Source organism: Sceloporus occidentalis, unplaced genomic scaffold, assembly GCF_023333645.1.
Source record: "Sceloporus occidentalis isolate IW3139 unplaced genomic scaffold, rSceOcc1.0.p SCAF_76, whole genome shotgun sequence".
Classification (NCBI taxonomy): Eukaryota; Metazoa; Chordata; class Lepidosauria; order Squamata; family Phrynosomatidae; genus Sceloporus; species Sceloporus occidentalis.
In genome coordinates this window covers 1,189,649-1,202,865 of record NW_028317056.1, presented here as the reverse complement: position 1 = coordinate 1,202,865, position 13,217 = coordinate 1,189,649, and the positions used below count along the sequence as shown (strand labels likewise).

General features: G+C 47.0%; 2 protein-coding genes across 2 annotated transcripts; one reads left to right on the top strand and one right to left on the bottom strand.

The window, feature by feature from the left end:
- The first annotated feature begins 3,134 nt into the window (after positions 1-3,134).
- Positions 3,135-3,956, top strand: LOC149285693 (arylamine N-acetyltransferase 2-like). Its single transcript, XM_089494794.1, has one exon. The coding sequence runs from the start codon at positions 3,135-3,137 to the stop codon at positions 3,954-3,956; it is 822 nt and encodes a 273-aa protein (XP_089350920.1).
- An 879-nt stretch (positions 3,957-4,835) lies between these two features.
- LOC149285692 (NFATC2-interacting protein-like) lies at positions 4,836-12,677 on the bottom strand. Its single transcript, XM_089494793.1, has 10 exons — positions 12,657-12,677; positions 11,858-12,106; positions 9,936-10,046; positions 9,645-9,732; positions 9,380-9,488; positions 9,201-9,281; positions 8,193-8,355; positions 5,658-5,802; positions 5,443-5,555; positions 4,836-4,997 (listed from the first exon to the last, which is right to left on the bottom strand). The coding sequence occupies exons 1-10, from the start codon at positions 12,675-12,677 to the stop codon at positions 4,836-4,838; spliced, it is 1,242 nt and encodes a 413-aa protein (XP_089350919.1).
- Between the last annotated feature and the right edge of the window lie 540 nt (positions 12,678-13,217).

Here is a 13,217-nt window from a genome sequence, read left to right as displayed (position 1 = left end):
ACAGTAGGGGTGGCCTTCAGGAAGCTCTGTGACCGAGCCGGGAATGCCTTCTATATACAGAGTAACTTCTTTCATTCCATGCAACAGATAACATATATATCCTATATAATAAAGCCAGTATAGAGAAGCGACATTATACGATACATTATCTATCCGAGATAGCCTAGAACTCACACATTGTGCCAACAGGAGCCTCTGTCTTCTCTTTCGATGCAGGGGTTGGCGTTCGTAGGGATGCAGAAATGGCCGCCCATTGGTTCAGGTGAGTTGGGCTCTGCTGAGTTCAGTCCACCTGAGAAGCAAACGAACCAGCGCTGGGGGGGTTATATTACTGTATACAGCGCTGGGGGTTATATTACTGTATACAGTGCTGGGGGTTATATTACTGTATACAGCGCTGGGGGGGTTATATTACTGTATACAGTGCTGGGGGGTTATATTACTGTATACAGGGCTGGGGGTTATATTACTGTATACAGCGCTGGGGGGTTATATTACTGTATACAGTGCTGGGAGTTATATTACTGTATACAGTGCTGGGGGTTATATTACTGTATACAGCGCTGGGGGTTATATTACTGTATACAGCACTGGGGGGTTATATTACTGTATACAGCGCTGGGGGTTATATTACTGTATACAGCGCTGGGGGTTATTACTGTATACAGCGCTGGGGGTTATATTACTGTATACAGCGCTGGGGGTTATATTACTGTATACAGCACTGGGGGGTTATATTACTGTATACAGCGCTGGGGGTTATATTACTGTATACAGCGCTGGGGGTTATTACTGTATACAGCGCTGGGGGTTATATTACTGTATACAGTGCTGGGGGTTATATTACTGTATACAGCGCTGGGGGGTTATATTACTGTATACAGTGCTGGGGGGGTTATATTACTGTATACAGCGCTGGGGGTTATATTACTGTATACAGTGCTGGGGGTTATATTACTGTATACAGCGCTGGGGGGTTATATTACTGTATACAGCGCTGGGGGTTATATTACTGTATACAGCGCTGGGGGTTATATTACTGTATACAGTGCTGGGGGTTATATTACTGTATACAGCGCTGGGGGGTTATATTACTGTATACAGTGCTGGGGGTTATATTACTGTATACAGCGCTGGGGGTTATATTACTGTATACAGCGCTGGGGGTTATATTACTGTATACAGCGCTGGGGGTTATATTACTGTATACAGCGCTGGGGGTTCTCCTGTTCTGTTATTTGAATGGTTGCTTCCGTCTCTGCAGCCGCGCAGCACAGAGCTCACTTTTAGTTGGCGCCAAATTCAACCGAACGGCTGAGATATAAGGTGAGTAATTAATGCTTTTTTTTAAAACCTCTAAAACATTTTAGGGACAGAAATATAACATTGAGTATATTTTTCAGGCTCATTCTTCGCATCAGGAAGAGGCTGAGATTCCCGGCTCTATCGGCCCCCATCCGGCCCCCATCTAGTCGCCCGTTTCTCCTGCTGTAAAGACTCAAACCTTAATCAGTCGTCGGTCTCGTCTTAGATTCAGGAGCCGTATGTCTATCCCATGCATGTTTAATGCCCTCACTGTATTACCCTCTACCACTTCTGCTGGGAGGCTGCTCCACTTATCTCATATATCTAGACCCTTCTTGCTTATTCTTATCTGTTGTTCAGAACGTTCCCCGTGATCTGTGTAATAAAGTTTGAACGGTTTTGTATCCAGACGCGCTCCTCAGTGATAAATTATATGAACTTTGCACAAAGGGATAAAATCCATAGTTGTGTGCGCAGGGATCAGCTTCCTAGAAGGTAAGGTGGTGGTGGGGGTCTCCACATATTGGGCCCCCATCTAATTGTTTCTCCGTATTAAATTCGGGAGCCGTACGTCTATCCCATGCATGTTTAATACCCTCACTGTATTACCCTCTACCACTTCTGCTGGGAGGCTGTTCCACTTATCTACCACCATTCCATCGCAGCCTCTGACTCTCTAGTGATTCTCCTGCTGTAACTATTGAATACAGCGCTGTGGCGTATGGTGGCGCTATATAACACAGTATGTAATAATAATGTATATGGTATGTATGTTCCTCTCCCCGCCTTCCTGCGTCTCATGTTACAGAGTCCAGCCGGGTCACGTGGCTCCTCGCTGGCTTCCTGGTTCAGGCTGGAAGGTAGGTGGCCAAAGCTGTCTGTCGGCGGATTATATGTGAACCCGAACCGCCGGCCGGCCGCTCTGTTAACCCTTTAACGCCAGGGCAGAAGCAATACACCTCCCCGTTAATTGCACCTTTTTAACCCTTTCAGCGATTGTTGGGCCGACTGCGGTTATTTATTAAACTTCCGAAAGCCCTTTAACTGCAAACTATCCTCCAGGAAGAATTCATTTCATTCCGGTGATTTATATATCGCCGGCAGAGTCCGTAGCGCTGTTACAATCGTGGGGGGAGAGAAAATGTCCAATAATATCAAAACTGACACAGTGGTACATAAAGGGTATATGCCTGGGAGAGGAGAGAAAGGATGGTGGAGAGAGACAGGGAGAGGCATGATAGGAGAGAGCGTCGGGGAGAGAAGAGTGAGAAGGGATGGGAGAGAGAGACAAGGAGAGAAGGGATGGGGGAGAGTTAAGGGGAGAGAAGACAGACATGATGAGGGAGAGACATTTAAAAATCAAGGGATCTAATAAAGTACAGGAGGGAATTTATTTCAAAGGTGGAGAAAAATTACAACAAGAGAGTCAGAGACTGAGATGGAACGGAAGGATTTACTGAGAGGGTGGTAGATAAATGGAACAGCCTCCCAGCAGAAGTGGTAGAGGGTAATACAGTGAGGGAAGACTAAAGCTATTTTGGGCACCGCATACCTTTAATAGCGATAATAAAAATATTTGAACACCAATCATCTGTCCATTAACGACACCAAATCTACCACTCAAGTCTTTTTATTGAGAATTTTTACTCGCCATTCTTGCGGCCAACAAATAACAAGAAAGAGACATCTGAGGTCTGCAAAGACTCCATCATTTTTCTCGTGGGTTAATCTGGCTGGATCCATGTTTTCTTATCACCCAATTTTACAGAAAAAAATAAATTAAAATTATGCCAAAAGCAGGAAATTCTTAAGAGTTTTATTTTGCAGGAATGGATATAAACGCCTATCTTGAGCGGATCGGGGTTGCGGCCACCAGCCCCGCGCCGTCTGTCGCCGCCTTGCGCCAACTACATCGCCAGCACGTCCTCTCCGTCCCGTTCGAGAGCCTCAGCATCCACAGCGGGGAGAAAATCGTCCTGGACCCGGCTCTCCTCTATGAAAAGATCGTGGCGCGGCGGCGCGGGGGCTTCTGCTGCGAGAACAACGGCCTCTTCCTCTGGGTGCTTCAAGTATTGGGGTACAAACCACGGATCCTCTCCGCCAGGGTCCGAAACAAGACCACCGGAGCGTACGGCCCACCCTACGACCACATGATCCTGACGGTGGAGCTGGAGGGCCGGCGGTGGCTTTGCGACGTCGGGTTTGGCGAGGGCATCAGGACGCCGTTCCCGTTAGAGTCGGGGTGGGAAGAGGAGCAGGACGGCTGTCGGCTTCGGCTCCGGGTGGAGCAGGACCAGTGGTTCTTGGAGACGAAGGAAGGCGATGGTTGGAGAAGCCTTTATAAGTTCACCCTCCAGGAGCGTCGCTTCGAGGAGTTCCAGGGGATGTGCGAGTATCACCAGACCTCACCCAGCTCCCTGTTCTTCTGCAAGTCCCTCTGCTCTTTGCAGCTGCCCCGCGGGAGGGTGACGTACCTGGGCCGCAGGCTCATCACCACCCAGATCCAACCCGACGGAAGCGCCGTCAAGACCACCCGGGAGCTGACGGACGAGGAGATCCCCGCCGTTCTCAGAGACGCGTTCGGAGTCGTCCTGAGCGGAAAGCTGGTACCAAAGGATGACGACATTCTGCCGCCGCCGCTCTCCGCCTAAATATGTTTTGGGGGGTTTTACAATGAATAAAAAGGCACTTATAGAAAAGAAAAGAAAAAATTCTCTCCTATCTCTGAACACGTCTACATGGTACATATGAGGGAATCTAGCAATAGGGGAACTGGTCCGGGGTGATATTAAAATACTGTAGGGGGGGAGGGTAACATCCAAATAAAAATACCCATATCAGTAACACAGGAGCAGCGGCTGACACTCGGCTACCTTTTAGATAAAGAAATGGGAAGTTACAATGGGGGGGGGGGGGCGATAGCCTTTTAAAAATATTAGACACCTGACCCCGCTTCTTACTCAGGCCTTGGCGTCAGCCATGACGGTAATCTTTTAGCCTCAACTAAAGGACAGACTTTTACCACCTACCAAAAAGAACGCACGCTACCGCAAACCCCCCCCCCAAACATACAAACGCAACCAGACGGGAGCTGGAACAGCTCATTAGCAGCCTTTTTATTATTAATACACAATTATACAGATTATGGAATAAGTCTGTGTGGGGGGGGGGGGGGGGTTTGTTAGACTCTTATAGACAGCAGCACGTATAAAGCAGATAACAAAAATATAAATTTATAGAAAGTGGGTAAAACGGCAGCGCTGCAGAGTCCATGCCAGACCGGTCAATAAATAGAGCGTTATTACGCGAGGCGTTATCTGCCACCAGCTCAAAAACAGAAGGCGCAGAAGGCTAGCGTGTTCAGCCCTGAGGATTTTCTGAAGCGCGGAAGAGGCCCGTAGCGGTGGAAGAAGTCTCCTCACACAGCTTTGCGTTTGCTCCGTGTAGAGACTGAGGTGGTGCCCGGGGCCAACTCGGTCCTCAGACCAGCTGGCCACCAGCAAGAGAGTCTTTGGAAACAATGTATGCTCTCATAACCAAACCTCTATGATGTCATCAGTCTCTAGCTCGAGCTCCTCGGCTGTGCTCTTCCCTTTCAGCTTCTGGCCTTCAAAGATGAAGGAGATCTTGGTTTTCTTAGGGAGACCCATGGCAGCCATGTACTGATCCATTAAGGACTGCAGGGGTTCAGTCTACAAAAAAAATAACAAAAGGATAAAATCACCCAGTAACATTCCTGACAATACAGCCATCAATCCGCACAATACCGGGAGATACTCGCTGGGCTCCGCAGACCACCAAACCAGACTAGAGCAAGCCTAAAGTTACTAGATCAAGGAGGCTACCTAGCCTATACATTGTCCCTGGTTTGGGAACTTTGCTGGCCAGAAAAGGCTGGAATCTTGCTGTGCAGCGTTAGGGGCTTTACGAGCGTCGGCTGCATAGCTTGGTTAAAGCCATAATGGTTCCAATAAGGTTTTAACTCTACATGAATCAAACATTTTCTGTCCCCACTTTGGGTAAAAGTATTGCTAAGGGTCCAAGTAGGCAAAGCTCATGAGTTCACTTCCCTGTAGAACATTTTTTCTTCAAGCATCCCTCAATCCACCACGAATCGTCTTTGTTTAAGTATCTCACCTTCTGAACAAAGACACTAAGGTGGGACTCCTTCTCCTTGCCCTGAACCTTGAGGCAGATCTTGCCCTCCTGATCAGGATCTTGCCCATCAGAAGCAGAGAGCACCATGCAGTCTGGAGACACAAAAGGTCAAAAGCATTATCTTTCATCCAAACTTCTTAAATCTAACAATCCAGAGATGTGGAATGTTTAGGGAACGGCCGTCATTCTCTTACCAATGATGTCGGCCACCGTCAGGTGGAGCGATTGAGGGGTCTCGGTCGTATCAAGTTCCTCATCTCTCAGCAGGAGGAGGATCTGAGATGGCTCGACCTTCAGCTGAGAGGCCATCGCCTCCACGAGCCTCTGCAGCGGCTCTCTCTTAAATAATGAATTTAATGCATAAGCCTTCATGCCAAAATACAGATTCTGCGGGCAACATAAGACCCTCAATATACAATTCTTTAACCCCTTCGTGACAAAGGCTGATTTTACTTTTTGTACCCTTCGTGACAAAGGCTGGTTTTACTTTTTGTACCCTTCGTGACAATGGCCGTTTTAACATTTCTGCGCTGCTCGTGTTTAGCTGTAATTTTCTTCTTTCCCGTTTACTGAACCCACACACATTAGATATTGTTTTTTTCAGGACAAGAAGGGCTTTCTTTAGATGACATTGTTTTGATTGTATCATATTATTTACTAGTAAAAAAAGTATAAAATATGGTGAAAAAATGACTGTTTCTAACTTTTAGTTGAAAAATCTTTTACTCATCTATAAAAGGTAATAAAAAAAACCTGCTAAATAGATTCTACTATTTGTCCTGAGTTTAGAAATACCCAATGTTTTTTTGCTTTTTTCTACACATTATGGGGCAATAAGTACAGGTAGCGTTTTGCTATTTCAAAGCCATTTTTTCCAAATCTGGTAATTCTTCCCCCATGTGCCATTTCAGGTATCTTTGAAGCCGGCCAATGCAATTTACCCCATCAAGTCATATATTTTTGAAAACTAGACAGCCCAGGGTATTCCAAATGCTAGTATTTTAACCCTTTCCAAGCACTAATTCTACCATCAGCCTTTGTCAAACTTTATGGTAGTCATTTTTTTTTGCATTTGTTTTTTCACACACTTTACTTTAGGTATGAATAAACAGGTTCTGGTATATGTCACTATCATAAAACACCCGAATATGTGTTCAGCAACATCTCCTGAGTACAGCGATACCTCACATGAATGATTTTGCCTGGCTGTTTGGGGGCAAAAGGGCCACATTTGGGGCATGCACATTTTCAATGTTGAACTTTGGCATTTGGGGATCCACTGCCCATGCCCTATTTGGTACATCTTTGAGCCAGACCATTTCAGTGTGCCCAATAAAACCATATATTTTTGAAAACTAGACACCCCAGGGTATTTTAACTCTTTGCATGCACACATTTTACCACCAGCATTTTTTCAAAGTTTGCAGTAGTATTTTTGTGTGTGTATTTTTCCCCACACACACACCTATGTTATGTATGAATTTACAGCTCCTGGTATATGCCGCTGTCACACGACACCCCAATATGTGTTCAGCAACATCTCCTGAGTACAGTGATATCCCACATGCATGGGTTTGTCATTTTTTGTGGGGGGGGAACTAAAAGGCCACATTTGGTACGTGTGCATTTTTCTAATTGGAAATTAGATGTGTGGCCATCCTTCCCCCCCCCCCCCCCCCCCCCCCGTGTTAATTGGGACATTGTTCAACCCGGCCAATTCAATTTACCCCATCAAATCATAAATTTTTTAAAAGTAGACACCCCCATGGGCATTTAATATGCCAGTATTTTAACTCTTTCCATGCGAGAATTGTTTTAAGCTAATGTGCCAATTTTAGGACTTGCTCACAAAAATATATTTTATATATATATATATATATATATATATATATATATATATTTTATTTTTTTTTTTGTCTTTTTTAAAACAAACATTTTTTTTCAACTTGAAGGTTCCCCTGATAGTGACATCAGAGGGAAATTATTTTTACATTTAACTGGTTTTTTACTATTTTTTTTTCTAATGATTATTAATTTTATTTTATTTTTAATTTTTTTTTTCCTAATCACACTGTGATTAGAAAGCTGGGCTCCATTGACTTGCATGGTTGAATGCAGTACCTGTATTCAACCTGCAAGTGGAGCCAGAGTTCTCTAGAGGGTCAGGAGACAGTCTAGCGAACTTTTTCGTCTTTATTATTTTTTTCCCCCGGGCCGCCGCCATCTTGCTGATGGCGAAGATCACCGGCAGCTGCGGCCGCGTCCATCAAGAGGTAAGTGTTTGGTGTCGCTGGATGCCTCCTGATCGAGGCATTCCAGCGACACCATTTGAGTTTAGGAGGTGATTGTTGATCGCCTCCTAAACGCTTTTAAAACAGGCGTCCGCCGCCATACATTGTATGGCGGATGTTGACGCCCCGGGGAGGGGCCAGACATGGCCCCCCGATTCCGATCATGGCGTTGCTGAATGCCTCGAGGCAGAACCTTTTACCCGTTTTAACAAATGACTGTCCTGGCACGTCATTTGTCGTTAACGACATGTTTTTCCGTGATGTGCCCGGACCGGCAATTGTCATCAAGGGGTTAAAGGGGGAAATTAAATAAAAATCCCACTAACTCACCCACACCGTCTAAGCTGCGTTTATCAAGTACAAGAAATAAGAGGTAAAATCTCGGCTCCCATAGATTACTTTATGACCATTCTAAGCCGAACCGGCCCACCAGCTCACCGTTCGCATGTTAATCCTGAAGACTTCTCCTCTCCTGCGCACTTTCAGGGTGATCTCTGGAGCGGGGCTGCTGTCTACCAGGATCACGTCCGTCTCTTCAGCCAGAGACTTGCGTGACGGAGACAGGACGGTTCCCAAGTCCTTCAGCTGGGCATCGACCTCCCTGAAGAAAATAAACCATGATCTCCGCATCACAGGCCTGAGAGGCAGCCATTAAAGTTACCGCGAGAGTTCGCACTCGAGTAGAGTCTGCGCGACCACCAAACATTCACATCGTTCACTCGACAGCCACCAAGTCAAAATAAAAGAACAAACGCCCATTGAGCAATCTCATTATTCCTCCTCAGCCAGATGAGTGGCTGGTTACCATGACAACCGGGTTAGTAGCTCTCGGTAAAGACAGCTATGAAAATCACCACCTTTCTATTGTAGGAGTTGGCCAATTGTACCCCAAGTCTCCTTGGAAGCCTAATGGAGGTTCCATGAGATGGATCGGTTCCGATGGTCACCTGGACCACAGCTTGTAAAGGAACTCTGCATAGATATCGGGTTCTTCTATTACAAGCCGACCTTCCAGCTAAAGTATTACTAGAAGCTGTAATTATTTGAAGGCTACAGACAGAAGAGCCTACATCTAAAAACACTCAATACTTATATAATATATAACATTGGATATAAGTGCGACGACCTGTAGGCATGTCCTGTATCATCTTATTAGAGAATGTTAGGAAGCAGAGAGACTCCCACCTATACCTTAATGCTTCTTACCCTCCTTTATTTTCATAGTGGATCTCATGGCCACCCCCTACTCCTAGATGCCCCATTTCACTCCCCTCGGGGTTAGTTTGCAGGGCTGCTGTGAATAAAGGGTCAATAAGCAATACCCCTACATCTCAGTTTAAAGTAGCAGTGCCACCAGAACCACAAACACCCCCCTACAAGCCTCCGCGGCTGGGGTTTGTTGCGTTTTAATGAGAACGGCACAGGATGCAGACGTCGCGGCCGTACCTTATCTTATGATACGCACGACCTCGTCTGTGAGCCGCGACTTCTGGTGTGGGGGGCGGCGAGGGAGACGCATCACGAATTCTACGAAACAAACATAAGGAAACTGGGTTTTTTTAGGTTTTTTTTTTTTTTACTGCAGCCAGAACACTCGTAAAGAGTATTACCTTTGACATTCCAACCCGGATCGCTCTGTGTTAGTCTTGGCTTCGTCTTCAGAGTCGCTAAAACTGTAGACGGGAGACTTTTGGGCAGTGAGTTGGGGCTCGGGTACTACCTCGCTCTCCAGATCTGAAGATACCCAAGATAGATCATTGGGGGAAGACATTTAACAGCGCACAGAGAGAAGAGAAAGGGAAAGTGTGATTATGATCGCTCCATGAAGTTGGAGACCAGTTTCTCCATGAGCCGCCGCGACCCTGCGCCATATTGTTTGGTTATCCTCACCTTCAGAGCCCTGTATCCTCTGCAGCTCTTTCTCCATGTGGGTCAATGCGCTGGTGTCATTGGGAAGCAGCTTCAGACAGCTGATCACCTGCGGCGAGAGAGACGATCAGCTCCCATATCCGACAGCACAGACCGCCAAACCCACCGGCCCTACACAGCCCCAGGGATTTAGTCCGGTTCCCCCGGCCGACAGGTCACCATTAAGCCAAAACGCGCGGCACACAGAAAATCCCCTGAAGCACTTTTAGGATCCCCCCCCCCCCCCCATTTTTGTAACGTTAGCGACGGTACCTTGTTGGAGTAGACGGGCACAGCAGCTGATAAGTTGCCGGGCAGTATCCGCCGGCGTTTCACGTGCCGCGGTCGCACCAGTGCTACATCGCTGTCGCTGCTCTCAGGACTCTGCGAGTACAGAACGGGTTAAAGGATGGAAACAGAAGATCCTCAGAACGACCGGCGCGGGCAAAAGACCAGGGTGCTTATTCGCTAAAGCCGGAGTCCACATCATTTTTACCTACATTAGTAGTGCAGATATTGGCGAGACCCCCCGCTCTACCATTCTGTGAGACAGCAAGAGACCCTCAGCCCGGAGCGGACATGGCTTTGTTTATTCCCAGCCTCAGCAGATACTCTATTTGCCCCCCCCCCGGAGCCCGTCTGAATGCTACATGATCTCGATAGACAGTCCCCTGGCTTCTGGACTACGACACCAGAGGAAAAATAACTTTGGCTTCTACCAGAGACGATGGGGGTTATTCCAGCCAATAGCGTGCCAGGCGTGAAGTGGTCCGGTACCGCGTCACTGATCGTATATGTTACACGTCAGACAGCCAATCACACGCGCAGATGCAGTCAGGTGCCAATGCATCACTGATAAGTGCCGGCTCTCCTTACATTTCATGAGGCTAACCCCCCCCCCCCCCGAGCCACAAAGATACATTTAAAAAAATAAATAAATAAATTTTAAAGTCACCATTTGTCCCCAAAAAAAAATTCATTGTGGTGTCACTAAATACAGAGAAATGACAGTTGAAGCCACAGCAAGACCTGAGGGGGCAAAAGCTGGGTGGTAAAAACCACACATTTAGGAATCAGACTGGGCAGTTATCAGGGCAGGGGGCAGATTTGATACGCCAGCAGGAGAAGTTAGATAGGAATGGGTTAAGTTTCAAGACAGGTGGTAAAGAAGAGGAAAGGGCAAACGGCAAACCAGGAGTTAAACAGAGCTGGTCAGAGGCAGAACCGGAGTGTGAGGGGCAATTATAAGCCTAAAGCCCCTGGCGCGGGTACCACTCCGCTTAATATACCCTCACTAACCTCATTTCCTCTTTCCGCCATGTCCCTCACAAAGACCCCGCCCCTTTCTTGTTCTTGCCGTTACCGGCCTCCCCTAAGCAGAGTGTCGCGGGGGCTGTTGGGAAATGTAGTTCTCGGGACAGGAAGCAGCATGTACCGGGAGCCCTGCAATTCTGCCTGTAGGGGGTCTGTCAGTGTGGGGCCAGTTACTGCCCCAGGCAGCTTGGGACTTGGGTATTAAATGAACCCCATTAGTGTCTTTACATTTTATATTCACATAAACATTCAGTAGCTTTACAGCAATGCTAATGAAGTCCGTTCCTCCATAGACTTCCATTAGTCAGAGAGTCCATCTGGGTGATTAAGACACAGTCATTCTATTGTCTCCCACAGGCATTGTCTACCATACGTAAAGAGTTCAGATAACAGCGCAAGAACAAATGGCTGATATGCAGCTGCCCGAAAACATATAATGGGGCAAAAACTACAACTGGGGGGAAAGGAAACTGAAATATTTGGCTTTTTTTGTTTTTAAATCTGATACTAGAAATAATAAAAAAAAAAATAGAGTCCCCTTTATGAAATAAGACAGTAAGTGCACTGAAAACAGAGCTTTAGCCTCCAGAGGGATTAAGCCTTTGAGGGACAGACTGCGGTTGGTCAGGATTGTCCAGCGAGAGACTCGTGTGCTATATGGAAGCCCACCTTGGCCTCACATGCTGGGACCGCGAGTCTCCTGTAGAAGGCTGGTTGCTCTGCGGTTCCCGTGACGATTATGAAAGCGGAAATACGTTAAACGACGTCACATGAGGACCCAGTAAAGAAACAGCATCTCGAGGTTTTACAATCAGCCCGATTTTCGTCGCCGCTTACCCCACAGGAGGTGCTCAATACGTTTTCAGGACAGGTTTACCTACCGCCTCGTACCTGTGTGGGTTGCTGGACAGAACCTCTGTACCGGTGCCGGACTCGGCCAGGAGCTCGACGTCTTCTATGGGGCTCAGGGACTTGGGTCTGCACCTCGCAGGCGTCTCACTCACTCCATTGGCCTCTTGAGGTCCGGCCTGTGATGTAGAAGGACGCGTTACATCATCAACGATGACGTCTTCCGCTTGGTCAGACTTCTTCACCGCCTCTGTGCCAGGAGGGGGCTGTCTCCTGGTTATCTGCAAGGGGGGCAAACACATTGTTAATGTAAAGTGCTATCGTGCAAGAGGATCTCGGGGCATTTAAATAGGAAACTTATTGAACAAACCCCTAGCACTCACTCCTCCTTTGTAGCCTCTACCACTTCTGCTGGGAGGCTGCTCCACTTATCTCCTACCCTCTCAATAAAGTAAAACTTCCTTCCATTACATTTCGGAGTTAAACTACCCAACGATTATATATTATTATAGCCAACTACAGGAGCCCAAGAGCAGAGTCCTGGTATTTCACAGCCAGGACTACAATTCCCATCAGGCTCAGCCTCCCCATTGAAGTCGGGCCTCTAGCAGTCTCTCAGTTGATTTCTTATTTCAGCAGATAAATGACTTGCCATCCTGGGAATTCAGTAGCCAAATAAACGCATGCTGGATTTATATGACAGAATCGACTTAAAATCTTAACTTTCATTAAATGTCCCACCTGAAGCACTCACTCGGCACTCACTCGGCACTCACTCGGCACTCACTCGGCACTCACTCGGCACTCACTCGGCACTCACTCGGCACTCACCTTCCGCCTTCTCTTCGTCATCTTCCCCTCTCATCTGCCCTTTTTACCCTCAATCAAGCAGCCCTTATAAACCCTCAAGGATCAGGGGCTACTAATGGGCCGCACCTGCTGTGCTGGGAGTCCACCTTCCGGTGGGTTCCGGGCCGGATGGGCGTATTTACTAAACGGCCTGTTGTAGGAGAGGCTCGTCTTGCATCGTTAGCCGTGACGTATGCAGGGTTTCTAGAGATAAAAGTCCTCCCTCTGGGATCCGTCATTTTGGGGGGAAATTTTTCAGTGGCTATGGCAACAGCGTATCGGGGCTTGGGTTTCGTGTCACATGACAATTAAGGGGCAGTTCCACTTGGACAAAACATTAATTGCCCCCTCTACTACCTCGGCAGATCTGCCATTTTATTCTTTCCTATGGAGGTTTAATCCCATAACAACAGCAGCAAAAAATAATGGTAAAACCAGATTTTACGCGATGAAAGAATTATTTCCAATAGAGCAGGGGAAATAAATGCCAAATAAAAGAAAGTAAATAAAATGTTGTTTCGAGCTCATGTTTGACCAGAAATG

Coding starts and splice junctions, on each gene's coding strand:
- LOC149285693 (XM_089494794.1), top strand. CDS start 3,135: ATGGATATAAACGCCTATCTTGAGCGGATCGGGGTTGCGGCCACCAGC.
- LOC149285692 (XM_089494793.1), bottom strand. CDS start 12,677: ATGACGAAGAGAAGGCGGAAG. Junction 8,356..9,200: donor CGTGCGTATCATAAGATAAG/GTACGGCCGCGA, acceptor TATTTTCTTCAG/GGAGGTCGATGCCCAGCTGA. Junction 5,803..8,192: donor TCAGGATTAACATGCGAACG/GTGAGCTGGTGG, acceptor TCATTATTTAAG/AGAGAGCCGCTGCAGAGGCT.